The 12,067-nt window shown below is 41.3% G+C and overlaps 1 protein-coding gene across 2 annotated transcripts in view; it reads left to right on the plus strand.

Moving 5' to 3' along the window:
* ATF6 (activating transcription factor 6) overlaps nt 1-12,067 on the plus strand; it is an 81,641-nt gene that overhangs the window by 19,872 nt on the left and 49,702 nt on the right. For both annotated transcript variants that reach the window (XM_056355566.1, XM_056355565.1), the window contains exons 10-13: nt 4,805-4,948; nt 6,758-6,877; nt 7,811-7,913; nt 9,094-9,158. In XM_056355566.1, coding sequence (XP_056211541.1) covers nt 4,805-4,948; nt 6,758-6,877; nt 7,811-7,913; nt 9,094-9,158 — 432 coding nt within the window. The remainder of the gene's footprint in view (nt 1-4,804; nt 4,949-6,757; nt 6,878-7,810; nt 7,914-9,093; nt 9,159-12,067) is intronic.

The raw sequence follows: 12,067 nt of genomic DNA on the forward strand, positions 1-12,067 counted from the left end.
ATGCCAGGTGCACTCACTGATAACTTACCCTTTCCTCCGTGTGTTCATCTGCTGGGTTGGGAGTGAAGCGCAGAAAGTTTTTGCCCTGAATGAACGTTGCAGTTGAGACTGCTTGCATAAGGCCTGCCCAAGCTTTGGCAATAAAAGCCAGCCCACTTCCAGATAACTGTATATCATTTGGAAGGCAAGAATAAATGCTCTGGGTGTCGATACTTGCTTGCTTCCTTTCTTTTCCAAGAGCTTTATTAAAAGTAAATTGTCTTTTAAAGAAAAGAACACAAGAAAAACATGGAGGTTTTGAAAAGAACAAAACACAAAAACCTTCCAGTCTGGGTTGCTTTCCTCATGGTCCTCGGCAGAGGAAAGAAGCTGGGGTGCTCTTGCCAGCCCAGCGCTCGCAGAGGGTAACTCTGGAGCAGCCTGGCAGGAGAAGGTAGCGCCTTGCTGTCAGCAGATGGTGCCCTCATCGGGAATAAGAAAGGAGAAATACTTTCCAGACAGCATTTGGCACTGCAGCAGCCTTGTCTGGAATCAGTTAGGAAGAGGACAAGGTCCTTGGTTGGTGTCTCCTTGCAATGTCAACTTTAGCCCATTGGAAGCATCCCAGCTCATACTCAGAGGTGGTTCTGTCCCCAGAAAACTCTTTGTTATGATATCACTATTGGCTTTCATCTACAAATTACTGTGCAACTTAAATGTCAGTATTCCAAACTTGAAGCACACAGGGTTTGTTCAGCCAGAAGTTCAATTGAAATTTAGTTCGGGCTCCTGGCAAGACTTGCTTTCACAGTTATCAAACTGACGTTCAAACCAAAGAAGTAAAAATACAGCTAAAATATCAGGTGCCATTGAATGCCTGGAGAAACCATGACAGGAGTGTTGCTTTTCTCTCCCTCCTATAATCAGATTGATCTACACTTCTGAACAAACATCTTCATGAAGTATTTAGTGATTCTTTCTTTTTTTCCTCTTGGATCTGGTTTTGCATCTTAAACAAGCTGATAGCTCAGCCAGCTTGGACAGGGTGTTTGTGGCTGTTTGGAAACCCTGTACTGCTCACGATATCTGGGATGTCCAAATGCAGGCTGCAAAGCCATGGTAGGCACCCCAGGTATGTAAAGTGTGGCCAAACAGAAGAGGTTCCAGCTTCTAACTGCTCATCTTGTCCAGTAAAGCCATTTCTCAGCTTCAGTCTTTCTTGACTTCTAATGTAGAGCAGTAACTCCATTCCTGCACGTGGTAGGACTTGCTCAGGGCAGATAAGTGCTCTTTCTTTTCCAAATTCTCATCTTGTAGCCCAACAGAATGAAAAAAAATTTTCCATGTATTTACCACCTGTCATATTAAAATTTTTTTTTGAAGTGACTATTGATATCTTAGCTGAAAATACTGTTTTTCAGAAGCCTTTTTTCCCCTGAATGGGATCACCTACCTTTCTTTTTCACTGTTTGTAATGTCTTCTCCCTGATGCTTCTGATGGTCAATATTGACTCAATCTTTAGTGTCATGCTACTGGGGAGCTGTTCTGTAGACCCTTGCTGTTCTGGCTTGTATTGTTGCTGTTCTGCGTAGCACTTGTAAAGCTCAGTATGCCTCAGGTGGGCAGGTGTTTCCAAATGTAGCTCTGCAGGAGAGGTCTGTCCTTCATCCCAGCTGCTCTCGCTGGTCCTAAATAATGCTTTTCCCCCCATGTTAATTTGAGATGTCCAAGGAGGAATATTTCTGATACCCTGATATCATGCCCTCATGTACCCACTTGGCAAGGAAAGGTCTTTGAGAATGAGGGATCAGAGGGTATGGGCAGTTACCTGCATGTCCTCACCTCTCTGTCACCCGAAGATGGAGCCTTGTTTACAGACAAACTCTACAAGTGACCTCTCATGGGAGGAAGGAAGGAGAAGAAATGATACAACAGAAGGACATCTTCTATTCAGATGGGCAAAAAACTGACAAAACTCCCCAAGTAATTACAAGGTAGAAGCAGGACAGTATTTCAAGTTGCAAGGGTTTTCCTTATCCAAAATGGAAGTTCTTTTGGTTTTGGGTCACTGCCACAAACCAAAGGAGCAAGGAAGGGGAATTATGGGGTTTTTTTTAGACATATTGAAGACTTCCAGAAGGAAGCTTTTTCTCATCTTCAAGGTCCTAAAAAAAGAATGGGAAAGGGGAAGCAAATGTAGCCCATGTAGCTTAGGGCAGAAATTTCTGCTAGCCCTGCTTCCAAGGAAGCATTTTGTGGAAAAAAACTATCCCAATAAGGGAAATGACATTGGAATAAATACTGTAAACAATACCATATTTTGTCGTCATTTGGTGCCCATGTTCTCAGAAGTGAGCACAATGGTTTGTGCCTGTAAGGATGTCAAAACATGCTCTGTTTGCCACCTCTATTGTCTTTTATGGCTGAAGATATCTTCGTTCAGGTTGAAACATCCCATACTTAGCTGGTGCCAAAAGTGAAATTTTAATTTTGATGAAAAGATTAGGATGTTGTAAGCATAAGAGGAGGGAAAATAAATGTCTCCTCTCTACTAAAGCTGATACAATCAAATGAGCAGCTGTGTGTGGTTTTGAGTGGCTGCACAGCTAAAATGACTAAATTACAAAAACTAAGAATTAGTTGTGATTGAAGAGTGGTACTTATCTTTATCCTTGATGTACTTGGTTTGGATTTCACTACTTTTGTTCAGAGCTCAGGGTGAACTGGAGTAGCAATATGTTACATGTGGCACTTCACCTCAAACTAGTCACCGTGCTAACTGGAACCTGAAATAACAAGAACTGCTTTTGCAGAACGAGGCAAATAGGAAGGAAGAATCATCATGGAAAAATGCAGATTTGTTACACTTCTGCTGATTAGGTCTTTGTTAGTTTCTCTGGTTCAACATGTCATTTTGAACAGAGAGAAGTAGGGTAGGATAAAGCGCCAGACCCAGGAGGGCTATGGACACACTGGATGGCTGATATACGTCAGGCTGTGGAGAAATGGTTTGCAGGAGAGCTACAACTTTCAGATCTTCTGATGGATATTCTTGGTTTAATGAATAAACTTCCATATACTTTTAGCTGTCTAGAGTCATGGCTCTAAGTTAGCTAAGAGTAGTGACATTTCACAGATGAGTGACTTCCAGCACTTTAAGCATCAGCCTTAGTTTTGAGCTCTGGTTCTGGGCTTGAGATGCTGCCAGCTGTGCTGATGCTTTCATTGGAAGAGAAAAAACATGATCTCATAAAATACAGTAGATAGTGGGGATTGTTTCAGTAAAATTAGGTAGCCTGCTGTTGCCTGATCTATGAGGTTGTGGATAAACCATCCAACTTTCCATGCTGTGCAGTAGAAGCAATGAGATGTTTGGATGCTAGTGTACGTATACACTAAGGAAACTGTATTTTTTCTGCCCAATGTCACTAGTGAAAACAAAGCCTTTCTTGTAGCATTTCTGCTGCCCTGATTCTGTGCTGCTGCCCGGAAACCTGAAGGAGAGGAGGCAGTCAAAGCGACGTCAGCTGGATCTGGTATTGCCCTGGCTCCAGCGGTTCTGCAGAACGTGACACAATTACTCACAGGGAGACCTGGGTTACTGCTAACAGGAGCACAGATGTATTGGCAAAAGAGAGAGGATTGCTAGGCAACTATGTCTGTGTGCCTTCTGCTTAGTTGTGGAGTATTTAATCTGCCCTCCTTGCTAGGCCTTGCCTTTCTCTGTTATTACCATTTGTATTCCTTGCCCGTTGCAAAATAATGCCATATAACAAATAGGAAAATGAGATCTTCCCCTGCAGAGTTTATGCCCTGCTGCACAGGAGAGGTGGGTGATGAATTAAAATGTACTCTGTAGGTGGTGATCAACATGCATGGCAAAGATCTCACTGGCATGCTGGGGTCTTCTTGTATTTGTGTATTTCCACTGTGTTGCTGCTGGTGATGCTCTGCTGTTGTCAGCTAAGAAGTTAGAACTTGGTTTTGTAAAAACACATCTTTCAGGAAGCAACCATGTTGACAAAAGAGTAAAGCTTGGTCTCTGAAGAGCATGTATTGAAGTATTGCTTTTGTGCTTTCAAGATTTCTCACTTGTAAATCACCCTTCTGAAGTGCTCCTGCCTGGCTCTGCGTGGAGAGCAGCGCAGAGGTTCCTATGCCGCGTGGCTGGCTGGCCGTGCAGCCCCCAGGGGGAGATCCTTTGATCACTGCCAGCCCAGACCAGGGCGACAGGGTATCTGGGACCATGGCCTGCTGCTGCTATGTAAATGGGGGTTGTCAGCCCTGCCAGTGTTTCTAAATCCAAGTAGAATTTAACATGTGTACGTTTGTATATGGTTTTGTTAGATGTCTGGCATAATACTCCAGGCTTGCAGCTGCATGGAATTTGGTAGCTATATTTTTCTTACATATTGTATTCATATAAACTATGTCAATTGCGCTTTGAAGCTGATGAAAGTTAAAGTTCAGGGGTACTTTGATATGAATATAGGTAATCTTCTTATGCCTGCAGATCTAGGTTACAAACAGACTGATCTCAGTTTCATCAGATGAAGCTTATAGGGGAACATGAAAACCAAAGCATCAAAATCCTTCGAAGAATTAAAACTGAGGAAGAGAATGGAATTGCTTTTCTGTCTACTAATGCTTTACACAACAGTAATATGACACAAGACATCACATTTTTACATCGGCTATGACATGAACCTTATCCATGTAACACAGCAGCAGCCAGAAACTTACTCACCTGAGTATTTAACCTTAAGTGTGTTGCAGAGCCTTTATGTATGTGTTATGTTTTGCTATGGTTATTATGTTTTCCAGTGTGTTTGAAAAGGATCCCAATGGAGTTGATTCCACTGGAAGTTCCAGCCACCGGACCAGAAATCTTCTGGAGTTCTCAGCTAGACAGGAATCCAGCACAGCTCAGAAAATACCTGGGGGCATCATTCCTGAGAACAGCAACAGGTGAAATGAAAACGGTTAACATACTTCAGGTGGCAGAGGGCAGTGGTGCTTTTAGACCTCACTGTTTGCTAACCTTTTTGGCCAGTGTTATTGCTGTTCTTGTAGAACAATTGAATTTACAAACACAGTGTTTTGAAAGCTGATCTGTTTTATTTTTCTATTATTTAACAAAATTTGCAATGTTGATTTTTAAATGAGTATGATGTTTTGTCTCCAAGAGCAGCCAATATGCACAGCTTCAGAAGTCTACACATGGCTATGTTGTATGGTTAGGGACAGTGTGGTGGAAGAGAGCATATAAACACATGTATGTCATGGAGATTTTCATGATCTTCTTCAGTTCTTCATCTGTCTGCTTTTTCCCCTGATATTTATTTTCGCTTGCATAGTTACAGTATTTGTCATGTTAACTACATGTTACTTTTCAAGCTGGAGTATTTATTTTTGTAGTTGCTCAAGAGAAGACTTGGGAAGTTTACAATTAAGAACATACTCTGAACTTAGCACTTCATTCTTTTTTAGAAATCTCGGACTCCGTCCTTATGCTTATTATTTAATTATGTAGTTGCTTTCAAGCTTCCTAGATCTCTAGCACTTTCAGTGCATAAGCGAACATATAATTGTCTCCAGATTGAAGTCTGGCTAATCCAGCTCATGTTTTCCCCTTACAGGATTTATCCTCTCAGATTGTCCCTTTCCAGTAGAGTGTTTTGGCTGGTTGAACAAAGCCAGGCACAGATGTGCAGAAAAGACCTAATGTATTTTGCCATGCAGAAAGAAGGCAATAAATCAAGATCGTGTTAAGGCTGTAGCCATGGTGAGGGCTTTGTGTCCTATGTGGCACATTTCAGACCATGACTTAAGTGACGTAGTAGTAGAGTGGCTCTCTTGGGGGGATATGCTAGTGCCTGTACCTCCTCCTTTTCTTACACTCTTTCACCCTGGTTTTTGGCAAGCTGTGAGCTCTTTGCTGCATATTCTCCTTTATCAGTTCTAGATGCAGTAAACAGGAGAAGCAGGCATGAAGATGGAGAGGAAGCTGGGAAAGGGAGGGGAATGTGAATAAGGCTTTCATCAGCTCTTACACCTGGTTCTTCAGGAAGAAAATGAGGTTTAGGAGCTACAGGTCTCTGTCAACGCCAAGAGGAAGGTTGTTATATTGGTACCCTATCAAGAGAGGAACTTGTAATAGGTATTTGGTGTTAAGCAGTTAACTCTTGACGAGGTACAGATAACCAGGAGAAAGGAATATTAGTCTTTGCTTTGTGGCTGAGAGTGCTGTGGACTTTTGTATCGAAATACATGCTCTTTTTCACTTTTTATCAAAGCCAAGCTAGCTTCTGGAGATTGTTGGATACAGTTTGTGGCTGCTCCATTGTCATGTAGCTCACGATCTTTACATCTGCATGATTTTAGTAAATAATAAATTTAGTATTTCTGTAGAAAATCTTGAACAGCTCTGGAATGAAAGAAAAAGCTGCTTCTGCCGAGATCTCATAGTTCACATATTATAAGGAATATTTTATAAGCTATGTTTTTTTTCAATATCTGGCCTGTTTGGGAAGAGATCCAACATATGCTAATGCTTATCTGTCTTCCCTGTGTTGAGTGCTATCAGACCCCTTTGGGGAATTGACTGAGACCATTGGATGTTTGATACAAGTTGTTATTCACCTGCTTCAGAGGTTCCATGGGAGCAGCTGTAACTTTATGGATTTGTCGATGGTAGTGCTTATTCTCTGGTTTTGGTCAAAGATTCATGAAAAACTATTTTAGGGGATTTCTTGATGTCTTTTTCTTTTTTCACAGGTATGATCATTCTGTATCTGATAACAAAGCCCTGATGATAGTCTCAGAAGAACCACTGTTATATATTTCACCCCCTCCACCCCCCTGTCAGCCTTTGATCAACCGGACAGAGTCGCTGAGGTGAGCAAACAACCTTTATTGAGCATTTAAGCTTTTATTAGGATACAAATTGTATGTTGAGTGTGTGCTGCTGTACAGACAACTGTGAATGATGTTATTGCCCATTCATAGTGTTCATCCAGTATGTGACCAGTACCTCTATAAGTGTCTGCGCCATCCGGTCTCTACTGCCATAGAGACAGAAAATCGACTTGGATCTTTGTAACCATTTATGTTTTTAGTAATGATTTTCACTGTTTTCACACTGGTCATCTGCAATAACCTAGTAACAATTTTCTGATTGCCTGGAGGTTGTTCGTGACGTGAAAGAGAAATCACTCCATATGTAGAGATGTTCATGTTCATAATATGGAAATCTAGTCCAGCTAAAAGCCTGTTCCATCTGAAATACATTAAAGATAGTCTCCTACTTTTCAGCTTTTCAGCTTTTCAGCTTCCAATACAAGCAGACTGCACCTGACGTTGCAGATGTGCTTTATTCACTGCTAGAGAACACCTAGCTCCACTTTTTCCAAAGATACAAGTGTGTCACTAACCTTATCTCCATTCTGCTTTGTCCATTCTTTTTCTCAAATTTATTTGTTGTATTTTAGCTTTCTTAACCAATTGAATAGAATCAACTTTTGATTTTAAATTTCAGTAGTCCTTCCAGTGATTTCAGAATTTCTGTTCATTGGGGAAAAAAAAAGTACTCTATCTGCTTTATGTTGAATATCCATGACCCCAGTACTTTACAGATACTTCCTTACGAATTCCATCATAAATTTAATTTTGTAGTTATATTTTCTTATTCTAGCATTAAAAATAAATTATCATAAGGTAAACAAGTAGTAATTTACAGTGTCTTTATAGTGACTAGTTGAAGTGTTCTCTGAAATAAAAACTTCTGCCACTGTTCTTTGAAACATCTGTCAATGCTGTGGGTTTTTCTAGGCTGAATCATGAACTTCGAGGATGGGTTCATAGACATGAAGTGGAACGAACAAGATCTAGAAGGCTGTCAAATAACCAACAGCAGAAGGCACGGGTTATGCAGGTAGGCAGGTTTATACTCGTGAGTCAATAACATGACAAGATAATTTCAGGCAACTTAACAAAATATACTGTCTTACTTGTCTGCACTTGTCATTATAGACAAAAGTAGCAGTGGTGCCTGTAATTAGGGTACCCAACACTTCCCATTTTAAATTGCTGGGTTTGGTTGATTATTATGTTGCTGAAGTTCTGCTTCCATTCCTGCTCTTGGATTCAGGCTAGAAGTTTTTAATTTTTTTAGCAGTCATCAAAATATGTTCAGTGTTTTCTAAAATGAAATCAATAGTTAGTCTTTTTACAGCTTCTCGGTAAGGCTGTGTAAGGATAAGGATAAGCAGTTGGTTAATGGAGAGAAATACACCCTACAACACATTCATCTGGCTCACTGTTAAGGGTCACAGCTGATTGGTTTTGTTGAAATATTTCTATTTCATTTTTTCAGACTTTTGCTGGAGGGTTACATTTTTGGTAAGACTACAGAATTATGAGCTTTGTGCTCATATTTCCAACTTTTTAAAATCCCACTCATCTACATGGCATACTGATAGCGAGGATGAAATTAAGCCCATGAATTTTCAAAGTGTTTCATTTGATTAAGAAGTAGTAACAGCTTTAAAAAGAATTCAGCTTAGCAATGTGGGAAATACCACACTTTTCTGGAGAAAAAATATTGACTATTAAACTTCACATTCTTCTCACTGGTGTCCAAAGGAGAATCGTAGAACATCTAAGTAGGGGCAAGTTCAGGTACTTCTGGTGTTTCAAACACCAGAAGCGTATTGTGGATAGTATGTTTTGGCAGAGGTACAAAGAGAATGTGAAGCCAGAAGAATTCTGCAAATCTGACATTGGTGATAGCAAATTTTGCCATTGGATGACACAATACTGTTGTGTATGGTGCCAGCCTCCCTTCTTTGTCTCTGAATGTGTGACTTCAAATTTGGCTGTATTAAAACACTTGCTTTTTTTGTGGTTCCAGCTTGATTGCTGGCCATTTCAGTTATTCATGTTTCACCAGTGGAAAAATGCACGTTTATTGTGCAGGGCACTGATAAACCTCTGCACTCCATTATATATTCACACTCTGCTACAGGTGTGCATCATATTTTACGTCATGCAAAACCAAGAAAAGGCTTATTGTTTTCACTTTGTGTCTTCTTTCTACTTTCCCCGTTTTTCAGAGCTCCCTCAGTGAGAAGGCAGATTCCCAGCTAATGGCCATGCCTTACACAGACACCCGCCTCAGGTAAGGCAGAACAACTCCTTTGTTACTGCTTTCTACTTAATAACCTAATTTTTTGCCAATAATGGTAGAAACTGCCGGTTTTCACTTTATCAGGATTCTTAAGCCAGGTGCTAGCTACGTTTATTGGCCTGATTTCTGTCCCTTAGCAAATAACTGCTTCTAATGATTTAAACTACTCTTGAAGGGATTCCTGTATCACAGCTGGGGTCTTTCTACCAATGAGAAAACCTTTACTTCACTGTACAGAGTCCCTTCCTAAACAGATTTGAATTTTTAGGGAAAAAAAAGGGGTAATTGTCTTAGGACTGTCTGGGGGAACGTAATTAGTTTATAAGAAGGTTTCAAAGGGCCGTGAGTCCAGTAAGAGGAAGGTTTCTTTCACTATTTCCAAGCACCAAATTGTAATGACAGAGTATCATTACATCTTATTTGTATGGTTTGTCTCCATCTGATTTTCCCTGATGATGATTAGAACACACTAATCCCAACTTTCCTGATGCCCCCAGCCTGCCCCCACCCCTAGCTGTCATGTCCCTCTTCCCTGGCAACAGGACGAACTGGAGAGAAGAGCTTAAGGAAATGGAATTTCTCTCTTCTGAATGCTCTGTGACACAGTTTAAAAGATTCTCTGCTTTGAAGTGCTAAAGAGGAGTATACAAGCAGAATGGAGTATAAAGGGGATTTTTTGCTGAGAACACCTGAAATGTTGCTGTTGGAAGTAAGACAGCTGTGGACCTTCCATTTGCATTGCTGCCTTGAAAGCAGGATCAGCCTGGGAGAAAATAGCAAAAATAGCAAGCTGCAGGCAAACGTTATGGAAACCAGGCTGCCAAATTTTGGTATGTCTTGACTTGCATATCTTGAATGATCTGAATTATTAAAAATAGTCTGCAACATCATGCAGCTCTGCATGGAATAATCTGCTGTGCTCAGAAGGAAGTGAGATTGTATTTTTTTTTTTTCAGATGAATGATGTTTAAATGAACAGGACCAGTGAGTCATGGCAGCTGCATGCTGTGACTGTCCTGAAACTGCCATGAACATAGAACAGATTTCCAGTTCCTCCCAGAGCCATCAGCTATTAGATGCTCTATGCAATCGTAGAACCACAGGGTAGTTTAGGTTGTAAAGAACCTTTGGAGATCTCTAGTCCAACCTCCTACTCACAGTAGGTTTAACTTCAGATTTACTGTGTGTCTCTGTTAGAAGAGACAGTCTCCATCTCTGTCGTGATCTTCATTAGGAGGCTGAGGGCTGCACTTAGAGCCCTCTCAGCCTCTCCAGGCTAAACAAGCCCTGTTCCCTCTGTCTCCTGTCTCTCCTGGTACCTTCTGTGCTCCAGGCCCTGACTGTAATGCAGCCTGGTAAGTTACCCTCCAGGTGCCCCACAGGCTGGCGTTCAGCTTGCCTGCCAGCACCCCAGGTCCTTTCTGCAGCGCTTGTTCCTCATCTCTTGGGCACACAGGAAGGTGCTGTTCATTCAGTTTTGTCGTTGATGCTACCCCTGTGGAGTATACGGTCGAGGTGTTTATTTTTTTAATATTAAAAAAATATTATTAATACTGTGACTGGAAATTGAGTGACCTTTACCTTCTACAATATCCTTGTTGGTGACCTGCATCCATGAACAGGGCCACATTAGCAGGGTCTAGGTTTGTCTTTGTAGCGCTGATGATACCAACATTGTCATGTTGGTCCTGGATTCCAAAAGAAAATTGATGCACTGAAAAGTACTGCAGTGAAGTCAAAGCAGAAGAGGAAGATAAAAATTCAAGATGATTTCAAAGAAAATCATGAGAACCCCTCAGCTCTCTATAGTCTATTTCAGAGCTTTCTTGAGGGGTAATTTTGATGAGGGTTTCTGCAAGTGTGTTTTTAGGGATCCAGATACCAAACTGGGACTCTTCAATTACTTTCCTGTTTCTAGATTTTGCACTATTAAAACTGTGGTTCTTGGTGCATATAAGGCACCCTGTCCATAACCTCATTCCTTCTTAAAACAAGATGTGCAACATCCTAGTGCTCTGCGATGAGTAACAGGGTGCCCTTCGAACTTTTGAAATAAAGACTCCTTGATCTCCCAATAAAGGGCCAGTCTCAGCACCACTGTTTTGGATACGCAATTAAATATGATACTTTCTTGTAATATGGTAAGGTGTTACTAAAACACCTGGTAGCTTCGCACCTGTTTTCAGATCTTAAATTCCTCCCTTCCTTTCATGGAGCAGTCCATTGTGGTTACCCTTAGATGCTCAAAGGTAGGTGCGCTGTAATACCTGTAATCCACTGGTGTCACTTGGAATTTGGGACTAGTGTTAGACTGGTTCTATGGACCAGGAGAGCTTTGTAAAGGCTCAATGCTTTCCAAGTGCTTTGGAACAATTTTATTCCATGGCTGGATTTAGAGTTATAAAAGGCTGTTTTTTAGGTCTAGCTGTGTCTTCTGGAGTGTGGGCGAGCAAACGGATCTGTGGGACCTGTTTTAGTTTTCAGGATGTGTTTTACTGAGCAGTGTGTGGGCGTGATGCCTTTTATCACAGTAAAACTTCAATGCTGAATCTCAGGGGTGGTTTGGTGGGCCTACGTGTTTTTTGGAATGAGTAATCAAGTTCACATTAGCTCCAGTCTTTGTTTCCTGTGTGTGAAGGATGCGATCTGATTCCTCACTTGCGTAGCTGTGCTGAAGAGGACGTACAGGGTAGAGCTGCCTGCTCTTGATCCCCCAGGGCTTACACTCCCAATCCTGTTAAAGGGCAACTGGCTTGGCAGCTGCAGTCCTTCGGTTGCAACGGGACTGTATCAGCAGTAGGAGAGGAGATAATGATGGTCTACTATTACTGCTGCTCGAGAAAATCACTTGATGATAGATTTGTGCCTTGTTTTGGGTGCATGGTTGTGTATATTTTAGA

This window comes from Falco biarmicus, chromosome 11 (genome assembly GCF_023638135.1).
Source record: "Falco biarmicus isolate bFalBia1 chromosome 11, bFalBia1.pri, whole genome shotgun sequence".
NCBI classification, from domain to species: domain Eukaryota; kingdom Metazoa; phylum Chordata; class Aves; order Falconiformes; family Falconidae; genus Falco; species Falco biarmicus.